Source organism: Oncorhynchus masou, chromosome 29, assembly GCF_036934945.1.
Source record: "Oncorhynchus masou masou isolate Uvic2021 chromosome 29, UVic_Omas_1.1, whole genome shotgun sequence".
In the NCBI taxonomy this organism is placed as follows: domain Eukaryota; kingdom Metazoa; phylum Chordata; class Actinopteri; order Salmoniformes; family Salmonidae; genus Oncorhynchus; species Oncorhynchus masou.
The window spans coordinates 17799789-17820278 of NC_088240.1; the positions used below are offsets into that span (position 1 = coordinate 17799789).

A 20490-nucleotide genomic window follows, 5' to 3' on the forward strand; every position below is an offset into this window, starting at 1 on the left:
ACTACTCTCTTAGAAAAAAAGGTGCTATGTAGAACCTAAAAGTGTTAATCGGCTGTCCCCATAGGATAACTCTTTGAAGAACCGTTTTTGGTTCAACCTTTCTGGGCTAGGAGGCAGTATTTTTAAGTTTGGATGACAAACGTGCCCTAAGTAAACTGCCTGTTACTCAGGCCCAGAAGCTAGGATATGCAAATAATTGGTAGATTTGGATAGAAAACACTCTGAAGTTTCCAGAACTATTAATTAACATAATGTCTTTGAGTATAACAGAACTGGTATGGCAGGCAAAAATCAGAGGAAAATCCATCCAGGAAATGGGATTTTTTTTTAGTTGTTTTCCATTGAAAGCCTATTGACTATTAATGGGTTCAGCACCCAGATTGCAGTTCCTATGGCTTCCACTAGATGTCACCAGTCTTTCGACATGGTTTCAGGCTTGTTTGGAAAAAACTACGAAGAATTAGACCTTTTGGTAAGTGGTCTATGGAATCATGCAGTACAGGTTTGTGCGCGTAACTGTGTGCACGCTCTTCGTCCATTTTCCTTTCTATTGAATAAGCTATTATCGATTATTTAGATAATTGACAACCTGAGGATTAATTATAAACATTGTTTGACATGTTTTGATGAACTTTACCGTTACTAGTAGGATGTATTCATCTCCATGTTTTGACCGCCTTTGAGCCAGTGGATTATAGTACAAAACGCTCCAACAAAACAGAGTTTTTGGGATATAAAGAGGGACTTTATCGAACAAAACAAACATTTATTGTGTAGCTGGGACCCTTTGGATCGCCAACAGAGGAAGATCCTCAAAGGTAAGTGATTTATTTTATCGCTATTTCTGACTTTCATGATGCCTCTGCTTGGTTGGAAAATATGTGTATGCTTTTGTAAGCGGGCCGCTGTCCTCAGATAATCGCATGGCCTTTTTGAAAACTGACAAAGTAGCTGGATTAACAAGAAATTAATATTTTAACCGATGTATAACACTTGTAATTTCATGAATGTTTATATTACTATTTTTGTAATTTGAATTTGGCGCTCTGCAATTTCAGTCGATGTTGTTAAGGTGGGTCGCTAGGAGCAGGGTGCCTAGCCTAGAGGTTTTGGTTCCAGGTAGATGGACACCCTAAATCTACATGGAACCCAAAAGAGTTCTACCTGGAACCAAAAAGGGTTCTACTTGTAACCAAAAAGGTTTCTCCTGTGAGGACAGCTGAGGAACACTTTTGAACCCTTTATTCTAAGTGTGTACCCCCCAGATAGTAGTACATTTTGGAGAAGTATGGTTAAGCTAACGGCAGCCTATATCACTGAGGTGAATATTGATGAATCACTCCTACTCACAGTAGGCGTCTTCCTGATAATTATCTTTGTCAAATTAATTATCTTTGTGTCAACATTATAATACTATCTTACATCACATAACCTTCATTAATCAAACCGAGTACTTTTTGTTCACTATGGAACAAGATGTGCGTGTGTGTGTGTGTGTTTGTGTGTGTGTGTGTGTGTGTGTGTGTGTGTGTGTGTGTGTGTGTGTGTGTGTGTGTGTGTGTGTGTGTGTGTGTGTGTGTGTGTGTGTGTGTGTGTGTGTAAACCAGTAGAGGTCGTGCCGTTTAAGTTGAGGGTCGATGCAAGAAATGTTTATGACTATGGCCTCATTTCTTTTACAGCATATTGGATGACTGTCATTCATATTACATTCACCCAGCTCAATTTAACATAGGTTTAGGCTACTACATGACACTCAAATTTTCCCTATACCCATTGTCGTGTCTTTACTATCATTAAAGATTCTCTGTAATTAGTATTACGCGATCAAACTGATTAATCATGTAACTGTAATTAACTAGGAAGTCAGGGCACAAAGGAAAATATTCAGATTTCAAAAATTATCATATCCTAAAATAACTTTTCAGATATTTTATATCTGATCAACTAGTCTTCGAATTAATGAATGATTTATTTTACCTCACGTTAGTCTCATTCCAAACATCGTAAATTGTTGGTTATCTGCACAAACCCAGTCTTCACTATGAGTCATCCATACATCAATTATCTTAAATGATTTATTTATTACTAACTAAGTAATTCACAGAAATGCATAAACAAACAAACAAGGTAAATATGTTTACAAGAAATGATGGGGGAATGTGCCCTAGTGGGCTAAACCGGCATCGCGGCTTGGTGGACAAAAGGGGGAGTCAGCTGAGAAGTCACTACAGAGTGATAAGTATAACAATTGAAATCCTAATCCTTTGCACATAAACGCTCACTCATTCGGGAACAATTGCAATCAATATATATATTTACGCTCAGTGTGTCGTCTTGATCGCTGTTGAAAAGTTTGTTTCTGTTGGGAGAGTTTAGTTCTCTCTCTCACTCTCTCTCTCTCTCTGTCTTGGTTAGAGGGGATAATTTGTTTGTTTTAGAATGGATGTTTCGGCGATTGTCGTTCTTCGCGTTCAATGATACCGAATTCCTAGCTGCAGACTAGTAATTAATATCAAAGAGTTGTTCTTATTCTGTCGGTATCGATAGTCTAAGAGTTTAACCTCTAGCGACGAGCAATCCCGTATCCGGGAGCGTAATCATAGCCTCAATCGCATTACCAAAACGCAACGTTGCCTATTCATGAAAATCGCAAATGAAATGAAATAAATATATTCAAACACAAGCTTAGCCTTTTGTTAACAACACTGTCATCTCAGATTTTCAAAATATGCGTTACAGCCAATGCTAGACAAGCATTTGTGTAAGTTTAGCATGGCATAATGCTATGCTAGGCTGTGCTGGCAGCAGGCAACAATATCACAAAAATAAGAAAAGCAAACAAATTAAATCATTTACCTTTGAAGAACTTCAGATGCTTTCACTCAGGAGACTCCCAGTTAGATAGCAAATGTTCCTTTTTTCCAAAAATAATATTTTTGTGGGCGAAAAACGTCACGTTTGTTCATCCTGCTTGGCTGAGAAATCGACAGAAAAATACTTCAACTATAACGCATTAGCGTAACGCAATTTTTTCTATTAAATGAAAATCGCAAATGAAATGAAATAAATATATTGAAACACAAGCTTAGCCTTTTGTTAACAACACTGTCATCTCAGATTTTGAAAATATGCTTTTCAACCAAAGCTACACAAGCATTTGTATAAGAGTATTGATAGCCTAGAATAGCATTAAGCCTAGCATTCAGCAGGCAACATTTTCACAAAAACAAGAAAAGCATTCAAATAAAATCATTTACATTTGAAGAACTTCGGATGATTTCAATGATGAGACTCTCAGTTAGATAGCAAATGTTCATTTTTTTTTAAAGATTATTTGTGTTGGCGAAATAGCTCCATTTTGTTCATCACGTTTGACTAAGAAAAAGACAGGAAAATGCAGTCACTATAACGCCAAACTTTTTTCCAAATTAGCTCCATAATATCGACAGAAACATGACAAACGTTGTTTAGAATCAATCCTCAAGGTGTTTTACACATATCTATTCGATAATATATCAGTCGTGACAGTTGGTTTCTCATCAGAAGCAAATAGAAAAATTACGCAATAATTGCAACGGAGAACACTAAGGGACCACCTGGTAGATGTAGTCTCTTATGGTTAATCTTCCAATGATATGCCTACAAATACGTCACAATGCTGCCGACACCTTGGGGAAGCGACAGAAAGTCTAAGCACATTTGTGGCCCATTCACAGCCATATAAGGAGTCATTGGCATGAGGCAGTTTCAAAAAAATGTGGCACTTCCTGATTGGATTTTTATCTGGGTTTTGCCTGTAACATCAGTTCTGTGGCACTCACAGACAATATCTTTGCAGTTTTGGAAACATCAGAATGTTTTCTTTCCACAGCTGTCAATTATATGCATAGTCGAGCATCTTTTCGTGACAAAATATCTTGTTTAAAACGGGAACGTTTTTCATCCAAAAATTAAAATAGCGGTTAAAAGATTTAGCAATGGTCTGCAACCTTCGTCCCCTCCTAATGGAGAAAAACATTGTCTGGTGATATTTTCTCAAAGTTGGAGTTTACTCGGAATTGCAGAAAAGGGGCTGTCCCAGGATGCCTGACCCTAACTGGGCTCAGGGGCAGTCCTCTGATTTAGTTAAACTCAAAAGGGATTTGGAGTTTCCTTCATTAAACTGTCCAAAATCTCATTGTAAAATTGTGTAAACAGTATCATACTCACTCATTCATCTTATACAAAAAGTAGATGTAAACCTCATATCTGAGGCTATTATAAAAACAGTGTTAAGGTAATGTGGCCACACCGTCTCCCATGAGCTTCCCCAAGTTGTAACAAACGGACCAGTTCGTAGCTGGATTGATCTTTTATACCTTTTCCGGAACATGAAATTTGTTTGGACCTCAAGCTCTGTGAGGAATGTTCTCTATGAAAATTCACTCTGTCTCTTATACTGTGTGGCCATAAGGCAGGGTCTTCTCCTCAGGAATTTATGACCTCTCTCTGACCACAGCAGCCTAGTTGAAGGAGGCAAGGGGGAGGCAGGGAGAGGGGGATGGGGCTTGCTGTACCCAAAGAGGGCAAAGTCATGACACCATGATGACGTTGCTACAACCTAGCCTATGAAGGAAAGTTTACAACGTAGGTGCACAGGTGGAGAGAAATTTGAGTAATCAATGTAACAGACATTGACACATTTAATATCACCTTGCACATTCTTGACTGCATCTACCTGATTTAGGGTGTAATCATTAGTCCAACAGCTGTAAAGAGTTTCTATAGGACAAATTCAGGTTTGTTTATCCCTGTTTCATTCCATTTGCTTCCATTTAAGAATTTTATTTCAACAGAATCGGAGGAATGAATACACCCCTGATCACACGCAACTACAATTCACTTTCATAGCAGCCATATTAAAACAGCATGATCCCTCTGATCGTTGTATAATTCCTTATCGCATCTACGCGCTCTGCTCCTCTCACCTTTTCCCTTCGCTTGTGGACTTCAGTGCACCACACATCAGCTGTCTGTGACCAAGCAAAAAAAGTTCTAAGCCAAACTTTTATATCATAACCGCTAACCGCTACACACAGCCTACATCATTGTTACCATATTAGCTAACATAGTTACTAGAACTAACCTGTTACAATCATGCAGTACAGCAAGCAGTTTTGCTGTTACACCAGCGGGCCTCGGTGGCAATAAGTAAATTAAATAAAAAGCTTACCTTGACTTGGAAGAGTTCTATTGTTGGATAGCCATAGCCAGCTAGCTGGCATAGCATTCCTCTCTGTTTGAGACCGGTGTTTGAGTAGGTTAAACCTACTAGCTGCAATCGCAAGCTAACTAAGTGAAAGTGTAAGTGAAGAATTTAATTTGTTCAAAACCATTAAACTATTGTCTTTCTCTCTATTTGAGTCAACTAAACACATTTTATGCACTGCAGTGCTAGCTAGCTGTAGCTTATGCTTTCAGGGTTAGATTCATTCTCTGATCCTTTCATTGGGTGGACAGCATGTCAGTTCATTTGATTTGTTTCACCTTTATTTAACCAGGTAGGCTAGTTGAGAACCAGTTCTCATTTACAACTGCGACCTGGCCAAGATAAAGCACAGGAGTTCGACACATACAACAACACAGAGTTACACATGGAATAAAAAAAACATACAGTCAATAATACAGTAGAAAAAATAAGAATCTATATACAGGGAGTGCAAATGAGGTTCATGCTGCAAGAGCTCTGATAGGTCGGAGGACGAAGTTGTCAAAATTACTGTGTAAGTCTATGGAAATGGGTGTATGTGTTTACAGTGTGTGTGTTCAGTTAAAAATAGACTACAGTGTGTGTGTGTGTTTACAGTGAGTGTGTTCAGTTATATGTAGACTACAGTGTGTGTGTGTTTACAGTGTGTGTGTGTTCAGTTAAATGTAGACTACAGTGTGTGTATATTTACAGTGTGTGTGTGTTTTCAGTCATATGTAGATTATAGTGTGTGTGTGTTCAGTTATATGTTGAGTACAGTCTTCATACTGTCGCTTCCTGCATCTTCTTTTCTGTTCACCCCCTTCTAGTCTCATTTCCCTCACCCCTTCTCTCTCTGTGTCTTTCCCTCTCTCTACCTCCCTTTCCCCTTGTGACTGGATCTCACTGTGGTTTTATCTGATCTTGTCAGTGTAAAGGCCCACATCTATTCATCTCTGTGGCACAGTGAGCCAGTACAGGCACGGAGACAGATAGTTAGATGGCTGAACGTCTCTATTGTACCCATACACTTTGTATTAGAGTATATAGCAGGGTCATGTTCAGTCTGTAACGTATACACTAGGTGTCAGGAAGCAGGGGCAGAAGTTAAGTAAACAAAACAGGAGTATTGTACTGACCTGAAACTACTAAGAGCTTTTACATGTGTATTTTTATTTAACTAGGTAAGTCAGTGAAGAACAAATTCTTATTTACAATGGCAGCCTACCCCTGCCAAACCCGGACGACTTGCACCGTCCTGTGGGACTCCCAATCACAGCCGAATGTGATACATTCTGGATTCGAACCAGGGGACTGTAGTGATGCTTCTTGCACTGACATACAGTGCCTTAGACCGCGAACGGGAGCAGGTGTGAGAGTCTGTGTTGAGCATGCCTGACATTGACATGACAGACAACACTGAAGCATTTCAGAGCACATCTGATACAGTCAACTGAATTAACCTTTGGATTAATATAGTTCAGCAATACTCAGAAATACATGGTACTGAAAGCATCAGATGTATATTTACATTTGGTAGATGCTCTTAAAATCAGAACAATTTAGAAGCGCAATTAGGATTAGGTGCCTTGATCAACCTGAATTTGCACCTAGTCTACTCGAGGATTCAAACCAGAAACCTTTAATAATTCCACCCTGTATAATGTGGCCCTTGCTGTGCGGTAATAACATTAGCATGGCTTTACACTGCCAAACAAGCTGCTCTTATTAAAAGAGGTGAGGGTGTGTGTTTGCCTGTGTGCATCAGGGTTTTGTTATCCAATAGAAGCAACATGTATCTTACGAGCCTCAGGTCAGGTTTTGAGAAAATAGCCCTCCTGTTTTGTCATTCCCATTCAAATTTGCAATAGGTTAATTGAAGATGTTCCACATAGGAAGTATGTGTTTTAGGGCTTTTTGCTTCACTTCCATTCCAATCAGTGGTGTTTGTGTCTGTGTTACAGTCTGCCTGCATGCCTGCCTGCCTGCCTGCTTGTAGCCTAGCAAGCTATGCCATTTTTTCCTCTATTGTGTTCACATTGGCTATGCTGACTGCTTTGACTTAATCTGCCCATTCATTCCCTATACACTGGTCTTCTGAAGATGATTAGTTCTGCTACATTTCCTGTGGTGTGTCTGCAGGCTGTGTGCTAGCCAGTCTTCTCCTCCAGTAGCTGTTTCATTAAACACTGCTAAATACAGTACACACACTGTATTATTGGTTTGACTAACCTTGCTTTGTGCATGTGGTAGTGTCAGTTGATTTGGTAGTCAGGGAATTTTATAATGCCATGTCAACAATGTGTTTGTAGTAAGCTTAGCCTCCGCAAACTCAATGCAATGTTTTTTACTTATAATGTAAATGGCTCAACTAATTGGTAATCATGACAAAGGAGCATCATGCAATATTTTTGCTGAAAGTGCCCTTAATATATCGGCAGTAATAGAGGAATGTTAGTGTTTAACAATATTTCCCCCAAAAAATTGCATTCTGATGTTGCAGCTTTTCTATTTGTCAACCAAAGCCGGTCCGTCTCTTGTTGGTTGCACCCTCCCTCTCTTTGATTAGCGTCACGGTAATCTCCTTACGAGCCAACCAACCAACAACAGCAACTGAGGCAAGCATTCAACATTTACATTTGAGTCATTTAGCAGACAATCTTATCAAGAGAAATTGAGGTTTATTGCCTTGCTCTTGGGCACATCAACAGATACTTCACCTCTGGGATTCGAACCAGCAACATTTTGGTTACTGGCTGAATGCTCTTAACCTCTAGGCTACCTGCCGCGAAAAGTTAGGTATTGCTCTGCCATCACCTGGTTGCTACAATTCTACATTGTTCACCTAATTTCAGGTTATGTAACAAAACCAGAAATGTATAGTGTAGAGAACCTAAATCACTAAGAAATGTTATTTCAATAAGTACAAATATTGTATTTTCAGCTGTTTAAAGCTGGTGGACAAGCTTGCAGAGACATGTTGTTGCTCTTTGCTGGTTGTTTACGTTCATGCTTGATTTCTTTCATTGAGCGTATCCTTCTCTGTGATAAGCTGTTTGTTTGCTTACATCAGCGTGTTTGTGTGTGTGTGTGTTTGTGTATATATGTCATTGAGTGTAATGGAGTGCGTGTGTCAGTGTGTGTGTACCCATCCATGAGGTTGGAAATTACTATGTGACCCTTCACCCATAGCTTGTACTAGAGCTCCCAGGGGGCATTGCTGCTAGTCCTCAGAGAGCACTGTGGGAAATGAGGTGCTGACTTACATGCTACCTCCTGCAGTAGAGTAACCTCCATTTGACCTTTTACCCTTTACATTTCATATTGGTTCCACTGCTAGTCTGCTCAGGTCACCTCAGGAATTGTACAAACAGTTTTGTATTTTATTCTGTTTTCTCTGGTCCAGTATTTCCCAATATGTTCCTCTGGGACCACTAGGGTTAAATGATTTGTTACAGCTCAGCAGTAGCACACCTTATTCAACTAGTCAATCATTTTCAAGCCCTTGACTAGTTGAGTCAGGTATGCTAGTACAACAACACAAATGTGTAACCTTGAGGGTCCCTGAGATACGGATTATCAAACCTCGCTCTAGTCAATTTATTTCTGTACTCCATGTGTTACTTGAGAATTGTAGATAACAATGTACTGTACTGTAGATGACAACGTACTGTACTGTAGATAACAATGTACGGTACTGTAGATAATTGAGGGTTTATTCCTATGTACTGTAGATAATTTAGGGTTTATTAAAACGTACTGTGCTATAGATAGTTGAGGGTTTATTTTAACGTACAGTACTGTAGATAAGTGAGTGTTTATTTTCACATACTGTACTGTAGATAATTGAGGGTTTATTCCAATGTACTGTACTGTAGATAATGTAAGTGTTTTTCTAACGAACTGTACTGTAGATAATTGAGGGTTTATTTTAACGTACTGTACTGTAGATAATTGAGGGTTTATTTTAACGTACTGTACTGTAGATAATTGAGGTTTTATTCTAATGTACTGTGATATAGATAATTGAGGGTTTATTCTTACATACTGTACTGTAGATAATTGAGGTTTTATTCTAATGTACTGTGATATAGATAATTGAGGGTTAATTCTTACATACTGTACTGTGGATAATTGAGGGTTAATTCCAATGTACTGTGCTATAGATAATTGAGGGTTTATTCCAATGTACTGTACTGTAGATAATTAAGGGTTTATTCTAATGTATTGTAATTTAGCTAATTGAGTGTTTATTGCAAAGTACTGTACTGTAGTTAATTAAGGGTTTATAACAACTTAATGTAATGTAGATCATTGAAACGAAAGGATCAGCAGATGAGGAAAAGCGGTTGTGACTGTGTTTTACAGTAAATTACTGTGTTTTACAGTAAATTACTGAGTTTTTACAATCTGTGTTTTACAGTAAGTGGTGGTGGTGGTAGGGTGCGTCGAGACAGGGTGTGTGAAGAATGCAAGATTGCAGTAATCTGATGTGTTCTCGTGACCTCCCTCCAGCCCAGCCTCAGTCAGTAGTTTACCCCATGTACATGGGGAGCAGGGTGAGCAGGAGTACAGATAAAACATGAAAGACAAAGCTCTGACAAGGCAGTGCCAAAAAAAACAATACTAAAGGCCCTCCGTCAATTACAACCTGATTAAGCTAATCGTAATGGAATAATGCAATCCAGGAGAACAGCTTAGCTAGCTAACACTGCAGCTTGCCAAGGAGACCAAGACAAGACACTAACGGATCTGGATGAGAGACGATGGGGAGAAGAGAGAGAGATGAAACCGCGAGTGTGTTCAAAAAATAAGAAGTCAAGATAGTGAGGACAGAAATAACTAATGTTGACCTTGAGCATGCTAGGGTGGTTGATTGAAGTATATGTTGATGTTTCTGCCCAGATATCTATAGTACCATGCAAAAAAAAAGTGTATCGTTCCTCCTCTACAGGATCGGTGGGTCCCCCGGTTGAGGTTACGCAGGCTAATGCAATTAGCATGAGGTTGTAAGTAACAAGAACATTTCCCAGGACATAGACATATCTGATATTTCCAGAAAGCTTAAATTCTTGTTAATATAACTGCCTGTCCAATTTACAGTAGCTATTACAGTGAAAGAATACCATGCTATTGTTTGAAGAGAGTGCACAGTTATGAACTTGAAAAGTTATTAATAAACCAATTAGGCACATCTGGGCAATGGTTCATTGGCTCAGTATAAAACATTGTCATCTAGTGGCCAAAATCTAAATTGCGCCTGGGCTGGAATAATACATTATGGCCTTTCTCTTGCATTTCAAAAATACAAAAGAACAGTTGCTTTTTTCTTTGCATTATCTTTAACCAGATCTATTGTGTTATATTATCCTACATTCATGTCACATTTATATTATCCTATATTCATGTTTCCTTTCAAATGGTATCAATAATATGTATATCCTTGCTTCAGGTCCTGAGCTACAGGCAGTTTGATTTGGGTCTGTCATTTTAGGCAAAATTTAAAAAAAAAGAGGTGGATCCTACAATGGTTCTACTGTTCTCTACATTTCTCTAATCATCCGTCCTTTCACCTCTCTCTCTTGCTCTAGCTCCCGCTCTCGCTGTCTCTGTCGCTCTCTGTTTGTATATATATATATATATATGTATATCATATCTCTCTCTCTCTCTTTGACTCTGGACACCTGAGCCAGTTATCATTTGAGTGTGCATAGACTGATGGGCTCTTGTCTGGAGTTCCCTCAGAAAACAGCTGTGTGGCTCTCTAACTAAGTAGAGCACCGAGATAGAAAGGATAGGAACAAAGAGAGAGATAGGGGGGAACACAGAGAGTGCGGGAGAGAGAGAGAGGGCAGGAGGGAGAGAGAGACAGACTGAGAGAGAGAGGGGGGAGAGAGAAAGAGAGGGCAGGAGGGAGAGAAAGGGCAAGAGAGAGAGGGACAGAGGGAGAGAGAGGAGAGAGTGCACCCTATATTGCACCGCGGCCCTATGCAAGGCAAGCCCTGCAGAAGTACTACAATAAATGCCACTAGCATCTGCACTGCTCACAGCTGCAGTAACACTGGATACCTGAATTCACATTGCTAGCTAACAGCGCTAATACTGGCCTATTGATATGCTTTAGGTTTTATCCAATGTCTGCCTTTTCTTCTGCACTGAGTGTTAGAGATTTGGTTTTTGGAGACATAGTTAATCTCCCTGGATGAGATGTTATTGATTATCTAGCCTGACTCTTATCCACGTTTAAGCCCCAAGAGAGGGGACACGATCAGCTTTAACTTTGGAATAAGACATACTACAGAGTGGGAGAAATCCCACACACACACGCACACACACACACACACACACACACACACACACACACACACACACACACACACACACACACACACACACACACAACCACACACAACCACACACACACATCTGTGTGATACACATTGCTGTTGGAAAAATCTTAGGCCTTTGCCAAGCTTGTCTCCATCACTCTGTTGCCACCCAGTGGTCAGACACAGTTACAATAAGTGGTCCATGTGTAATGTCTCTCTCACACACACACACACACACACACACACACACACACACACACACACACACACACACACACACACACACACACACACACACACACACACACACACACACACACACACACACACACACATAATGCCCATGGAATTATCAGTGATAATGTGTAGATGAGTATGTGACATTAACATAATTACATGATGATATTTACTGATGTGACATTCATACGCTGACAGCAGCCCAGCACAGAGAGAAGGGCAATGTGTGTATCTGGTCGAATCACTCTTATCTCCCATCCATCTGGAATTCAATGATTAGTTAGTTACAGCGCTGTCCATGTTGCCAATCGCATCAGGTTTGTGTGTGTGTGTGACTGAGCAAATAGATTCCCCCTCTTCTATGTGCTTGTGCCTGGCCTACTGTTTCTAAAGATTTCCATTTGTCTTATTTTCACATCCCATCAAATGCCGCCTGAGGATTTACACTTTGATACCTAATAAAAGCACATTGTGAGTCACATCATTTAAACAAGACACACACACAAACACTCACTGGTGGAAAAAGTATCAACTATCATACTTGAGCAAAGGTAAAGATACCTTAATTAATAGAAAATGAATTAAGTAAAAGTGAAAGTCACTCAGTAAAATACTACTTGACTGAAAGTCCAAAAGTATTTGGTTTTAAAAATACTTAAGTATTAAAATTAAATGTAATTGCTCAAATATACTTAAGTTACAAAAGTAAAAGTAGAAATCATTTCACATTCCTTATATTAAGCAAATCAGAAAAACAATGTTTTAAAAATGTTTTCTAGCCAACACTCAGACATCATTTACAAAGGAATCATTTGTGTTTAGTGAGTCCGCCAGATCAGAGGCAGTAGGGATGACCAGGGATGTTCTTTTAATAAGTGCGTTAATTAGACAATTTTCCTGTCCTGCTAAGCATTTGTATTTGTATTTTGTATTTATTAAGGATCCGCTTTGGCTGTTGCCAAGGCAGCAGCTACTCTTCCTGGGGTCCAGCAACATTAAGGCAGTTATGTACAATTAAAACAATTATATTACATTACATTTCATAACACTTTACCAAATACATTTAGTGTGTTCCCTCAGGCCACTACTCCACTATCACATATTTACAATACAACATCCATGTGTACGTGTGCAGAGTGTGTGTGTTATCATGCGTACAGTATGTGTGTCTGGGCCGGTGTTTGTGTTTTTTCACAGTCCCTCTGTTCCATAAGGTGTATTTGTATCTTTTTTTTAAATAACATTTTACTGCTTGAATTATTTACTTGCTACTATGTAGTACAGTGTGCCTCCCATAGTCTGTTCTGGACTTGGGGACTGTGAAGAGACCTCTTGTGGCATGTCTTGTGGGGTATGCATGGGTGTCCGAGCTGTGTGCCAGTAGTTTAAACAGACAGCTCAGTGCATTAACATGTCAATACCTCTCACAAATACAAGTAGTGATGAAGTCAATCTCTCCTCCACTTGGAGCCAGGAGAGACTGACATACATATTATTAATGTTAGCTCATTCAAAATGTAACTCGTACATTTGGGTGTCAGGAAAAATGTATGGAGTAAAAAGTACATTCTTTTATTTAGGAATATAGTGGAGTATAGGTAAACGTTGTAAAAATGTGAATAGTAAAGTCAAGAACACATACCCCCAAAAACACAGCATAAATACTTAATCTGTGGAGAGGAGCAACATGATCTGATTGAGTTCAGTGTATTGAGGTGTGACAGTTAGCCCACGGTGGGCACTAACTCGCCTAGCACTCCCTGCTTCCCCCGACGAGCTCAAACTGATTCACTAGAACCACCCAGAGCGGAGTGGAGAGTTAAGAGACACACTTGCTGACAGGTGACAGCTACGCACTACACCATGTAGGGACTGAGGGCTTATCATAACACTGTGATGGCAGGGGTTGAGACGAGGAACCCAGGGATATTGCCCAGGGAGACCTTGAAAATATGTGTTAGAGAATATAAAGGCCCCTGGCTAGCATATGTCTTAGAGGCAATAGGTCAATGGAATTAATTGTGTACTGTATGTAGGGTAAATTATGTACAAACAATTATTGGAAAAAAACGTTTCACTTTCTTCATATATGGAACCTCTAAAACTTCTATATAGAACCCTTTTATATGTTTTTTTTTAATCAGAACCCTAGAGGTTCTTCTTCACTGAACTGCAATGGTTCCATGTAGAACCCTGCATGGTGCCATTTATGAATTATGGCTACTACAATGAAATAGTCATATTTTGAGCTAAGAATGTAATTTAATAATGATTGTAAATATAGATTGTAAATGTGCACTGATGGCCAGGGAGGCATCTCATGCCTCCCATGCAGTTTACATTAACCCTTCAATGGATTATTTCAGGTATATTCTGAAATCCATCTACATAACCCAAGACACTGTGATAACCTGTAATAAACTTTTTTTAGCAAGAGATAGCACTTGTATAGCCTAAGAAATTAGAAGAAAGGTGCAGGAAGTAGTTTTAAATGCATTTTATTGAAGGGAAACAACAACAGTCTTTAACCTTTTTTGGCAACATACTGATATATTCTCATATACTGTACAATGATGAATTCAACTACAAAATCTAGTCTTCTCTCAGTTTTTGAACCATTGCCCCCACCAACAAAGTGTATAAACAACAACAATAAATAAGAAAAATTAAGATATTAGATACAAAACAAAAATGTGAAGAACATAAATCAATCAACTCTAATTATCACATGTAGGACAGTATGCAAGTGTGTGTGCATGGACTTTGCAGATGTATTTCTCACATGTGCAGCACATAGTATTTATTTTGCATTCCTTATTTGGGGGGCAGAATTGGCACCTCCTCTTGCCTGCCCCAGCTGCAACCTCAGGTGTATCAGGACAAGATTCAGCCCTCTGAACAGCTTTCACAAGCGCTGCAGAGGCTGCTGTGTGGGGGAGGCGCTCCCTTCTTTGAATGTGTGGGGTTACAAGTGCCTTTCCTAGCTGCTCCAGCAACACCCTCCTCTTGTTCCCCTTATCAGGCATCTACGTAGGGTTGATCTTGATCCATATCACAAAAACATTGTATGAGGACACATCAATGATGTTATGGAAGATGACCAAGGGCGAGTGTAAATTCTGTAAAGCTGTAAATTCCAATCACCTTGTCCAGGTTGTACAGGTCTCCTTTGTTTTAGTTGTAGTTCAGGATGATGGCTGGCTTCCTGTCCTCACAATCACTGATCTCATCCGTTTTGTGCAGCGTGCTCAGGAGGACCACAGAGTGGTGGTGGGGGTGAAGGCAAACTTTGATGAGAAGGCCTCTCTCACCCTTTTTTGCGAGGAGTGCAGGGGAGAGCTCAGGCTTGTTCTTTCTAACTGTGCCATCCATGGTGATCTTCCTCTTCAGGAGCTGCTGACTGAGTTCATAAGAGGTGAAGAAATTGCCACACATGACATTGTGCCGCCTCAGTCCATCTGTCACATCAAGCACAACCCGCATCCCCTGGTTCTTCTCCGGGCCTCCACTGCTTGACTTCCCTGTGCAGACTTGCATCTTATCTGTATTGTGCATCACAGACCACCCATATCTTGATGCCATACTTTGCTGGCATGCTGGGCATATACTGCCAGAAAGGACAGCAGCCTTTTGACAAAAGAGATCACTATCAGCAATTAGTATCAGTTTCACGGAAACAATCACATAAATCAGTTATATTACAGCCATACATAATACAATTAACAGTGGAAATCACTTACAGATATGAAAATAGAAATGTACCTCTGAATGAGCTCGTTGCTCAACACTGTTACTTCAGGCCCAGGGTTGTAGAGGTATGGCAGATGCTCCACCCACTTCTCCCAGACCTCCCTTATGGCCTCCACTTTGTCTCTCACACATCTTGCAGGTCTTGACTCACGGTTATCAAATCGTAGCATTCTTGAGAAAGTGTGAAAGACTTTCAGTGGCATCGTGGCACAGAAAATCGCCCTTCCACTCTCTTCATCCCAGAGATTACATGTAACCTCGCCTATGTAGGAACGCAGGTCAATCTCATCCATCCTCTTCCAGTTATCTCCATATTTACGGAAACCCTCCTAATTTGTCATCTCCAGGTGGATTTTTTTGATGGCTGGTGTGATGAACATGTAGAATGCTTTAAGGAGCAGGACTCTAACCTGGAAGCTTTAAGAAATCCCTCTATGCCCTCCGACGAAACATCAAATAGGCAAAGCATTAAAACAGGATTAAGATTCAATCGTACTACACCGGCTCTGATGATCGTCAGATGTGGCAGGACTTGCAAACCATTGCAGACTGCAAAGGGAAGCACAGCCAAGGGCTGCCCAGTGACATGTGCCTACCAGATGAGCTAAACTACTTCTATGTTTGCTTCAAGGCAAATAAGACTGAAACATGCATTAGAGCGTCAGTTGTTCTGGAAGACTGTGTGATCACGCTCTCTGCAGCTGATGTGAGTAAGACCTTTAAACAGGTCAAGATTCCCAAGGTCGCAGTGCCAGGCGGTTACCAGGACGTGTACTGCGAGCATGTAGCTGATCAACTGGCCATTGTCTTCACTGACATTTGCAACCTCTCCCTGTCTGAGTCTGTAATACCAACATGTTTTAACAGAACACCATAGTGCTTGTGCCCAAGAAAACGAAGGTAACCTGCCTAAACGACTACCGACCCATCGCACTCACGCCTGTAGCCATGAAGTGCTTCGAAAGGCTGGTCATGGCTAACATCAACACCATTTTCCACACTGTCTTTTCCCACCTGAACAAAAGGAACACCTATGTGAGAATGCTATTCATTGAGTACAGCTCTGCATTCAACAACATAATTTCATCAAAGCTCATAAATAAGCTATGGACCCTGGGACTAAACAACTCCCTCTGCAACTGGATCCTGGACTTCCTGACGGACAGGTGGTAAGGGTAGGTAACAACACATCTACCATGCTGATCCTCAACACAGGGGCCCTTCAGGGGTGCGTGCTTAGTCCCCTCTGGCACTTCCTGTTCACACATGACCCCACGGCCAGGCACGACTCCAACACCACAATGACACGATGATGCAGAGGACACGATGGTGGTAGGCCTGATCACCGACAACGACGAGACAGCCTATAGGGAGGAGGTTAGACCTGGCAGTGTGGTGCCAGCACAACAACCTCTCCCTGAATGGGATCAAGACAAAGAAGATGATTGTGGACTACAGGAAAAAAAGGACCGAGCACGCCCCCATTCTAATCGACAGAGCTGTAGTGGAGCAGGTTGAGAGCTTTAAGTTTCTTGGTGTCCACATCACTAACAAACTATCATGGTCCAAACACACAAAACCTTTTCCCCTCAGGAGACTGAAAGGTTTTGGCATGGGTCCTCAGATCCTCAAAAGGTTCTGCAGCTGCACCATCGAGAACATCCTGACTGGTTGCATCACTGGCAGGAATGGTAACTGCTCGGCCTCCGACCGCAAGGCACGACAGAGGGTACTGCGAACGGCCAAGTCCATCACTGGGGCCAAGCTTCCTGCCATCCAGGACCTTTATACCAAGCGGTGTCAGAGGAAGGTATTAAAAAAATTGTCAAAGACTCCAGCCACCCTAGTCATAGACTGTTCTCTCTACTACCGCACGGCAAGCGGTACCGGAGCGCCAAGTCTAGGCCCAAGAAGCTTCTTAACAGCTTCTACCCCCAAGCCATAAGACTCCTGAACAGCTAATCAAATGGCCACCAGACTATTTGCGTTGCCTCCCTCCCCTTTATTTTACACCGTTGCTACTCTCTGTTATTATTATCTATGCACAGTCACTTTAATAACTCTACCTACATGTACATATTACCTCAACTTACCCGTGGCCCCGACTCTGTACCGGTACCCCTCTGTATATAGTCTCGCTATTGTTATTTTACTGCAGCTCTTTCATTACTTGTTACTTTATTCATTTTTCTTATCCGTTTTTTTAATGTTGGTTAGGTGCTCATAAGTAAGCATTTCACTGTAAGGTCTACACCAGTCTACACCAGTTGCACCTGTACACAGGAGTGTGTGTGTGTGTGTGTGTGTGTGTGTGTGTGTGTGTGTGTGTGTGTGTGTGTGTGTGTGTGTGTGTGTGTGTGTGTGTGTGTGTGTGTGTGTGTGTGTGTGTGTGTGTGTGTGTGTGTGTGTGTGTGTGTGTGTGTGTGATTTTATAACTGCCTGGTCAAAAATGACCCTAAGACAATCTTTGTACCCTGGTGGTGTACAGCTTTCATGGAAATATGAACAAAGGCGATGTTTCACTTTTTCTAATGTTGGGGTCACTCTAGGAAAAGCCATCAAATTTCAAATTGAAAGGATATGATTTTGGGGGTTTCTCTGCTAACATAGTGGTGGGTCATGTTTACCCTTCAGACAACGCAAGGGTTAAATGATTGAACTAACTTTTTTTTTGTACTTATATTTGTGGTGTGGTTTTCATTTTGGGCTTCCAACCTCACCTGCACACAGTTTTTACCAATTCTTTACGGTTTTGTCTTTCACATTTCTTTCATGTGAATAAATGAAACCTAAAACCTTGTTTGAATGATGGCCCACATCTGGCTGACTTCTTTACAATACAATATACTTTGTTCATTAGTTACAGTGAACAACAGAAGTGTCTTCTGCCTGACTGGTTCAGGAGAAGAAGAAGATTGGAGTAAAAACACTAGTTAATCTTCAGAAATAAACATGAGTTAATCCGCCAAAATGAAGACCAAATGCTATGAAGACATATAATTATTATGATGTAGAATAACAATTTACATGCAGTTGTTGTGAGCAACAGAAACAAGAGATATACTCTGCCTCTGATTGTTCTGGGTTACTGCCAGACTTAGCTAAACATAGACAGAGTTGTAAAGTCATGTAATGCGCAATTAAAGATTAACTGTGCTATTGAGTCACCAAGACTTATTATACATCATTTATTAGAAATAATTTACACATGCCTCCTCTCAGTCAGCAACAGTCTTTAATGGCTTCATGAAGCATAGGCTAGTCCCCTCAATTGACTACACACTGAAATACTGAAACTCTACTTGGCATATATCCCCTAATAAATAATAATGTTTATTTTAAATAATTAGTTGGCTAGCTTGTAAAGTGGTGAATTAAAATATCATGTTTTGTTTAGCCAGTTAAATTAGCTAGCTAGCTAGGTAGCTTACAGATGTGCTCACATTCTACTAACATTTCAACTTAATTTATATAGCCTATATTTTATCATATGACTTTGGCTTCATATTTTTAAATTAAATAATCAACTTGCTTATCTTAATACATTGAAAATTATGCAACGGGTATGTCAATCCTGAATGCTTATTGGTTAAAACCACATTCCAGAGGTGTCTATTCCACAAGTTACCACCAGCTAAATCGTTAAAATGCCTATTTTACTCTTTTCCATCTGACTGCGCAATCCACTATCTTATCAACCCAGCCAGGCAATTTATAAACTTAATCTCCACTATAAAAAGCATCTAGACATTATCTCACATTTCTTTTAGACTAACATTTCAACAGCGGAGATTTGTATAGACCTTTCTGTCTGTCTCTCTGGCATTTGCAAAATGTTTTCAATATTAAAATTCGATCTCAGCTTTAACAATTGCAAAGGGCGCTACAGTTGTTATTCTGGCTGCATTGTTTGATGTGACTGTAAGTTAGCCATAGTTGGCTAGCTAGCAAGCAAGGGATAAGAATGTTGCCAGCCAGTATGGTAATGGCACGTTTAGAACGAACGACTGGGTCAAGTCCATAGATATAGAACAAAAAGACTGAACGACTGGGTCACGACTCTGGCAACCGAACCAATAGAACGAACGACCGGTCGGCTTGGGTAGCAACCCTAGATTTGTGTCAGGACTATATCTTGTGGAAGGATGAAATATTATGAATAAATTCTTCAAAATATCAATGATTATTGTAATATGTTGGTAAGCCGTTGTATAAAAGTGATAATGCCCTCGAAGACAGTGTTTGGAGGATGGACATGGCCCTCCACCCACATCCTTATAGATGCACTGGATACCAGGAAGTCCCATCAATTCAAGTGAATTAATTGCAGTAGTGGTCACGGATGGTGCGTGTGTCACGTATGCGAGTGTTGTGTGTGTGTATCATCAGTGGCAATACCATTTCTAACCCATCAATGTGCTCTCTCCCTCCCATCCCTCTCCTTCTAGATGGTATATAAGCCCTGGCTGTGCTCGCAGTACTTCCAGACCACCCAGATCCACTGCAGTAAGAGGATCCCGTGTGGCCAGTACTGTCTGGAGGTGCAGCAGAGGTGTCCCTTTATCCTGCCTGACAACGACGATCTCATCTATGGAGGAAGTCCCAGTTTTATATGCACAGGTACTACTTTATATACTGTACTGTACAGGTTATATGCTCAGGGACACACAGAATGATCTGAATATGGAAATTACTCCCTGTTGAACAGGACTGATATTTTACAAATAACTAATGGAACGAAAATGCACCCCCAAACAATAGGAAGAAATTGATAGTGCAGCCCACTGGACTTTGTTGAAGATGGAAAGCGGCCCGCGTTCCAAGATGAGTTTGACACCCTGGTCTAGAAGCGACTTGTCATTTAATGTATACAGTAGAGTGATGGCTTCCACCACAAAGCTATTGGATGCAGCACCAGTTGTCCATGAGCAGGGTGACAATATGTGA

At 40.5% G+C, this 20490-nt stretch overlaps 1 protein-coding gene across 1 annotated transcript in view; it reads left to right on the forward strand.

Moving 5' to 3' along the window:
* Positions 1-20490, forward strand: part of LOC135521118 (NALCN channel auxiliary factor 1-like) — a 275665-nt gene that overhangs the window by 251333 nt on the left and 3842 nt on the right. Inside the window, exon 2 of the mRNA XM_064947056.1 lies at positions 19992-20163. Within this exon, the coding sequence (XP_064803128.1) occupies positions 19992-20163 (172 nt within the window). The remainder of the gene's footprint in view (positions 1-19991; positions 20164-20490) is intronic.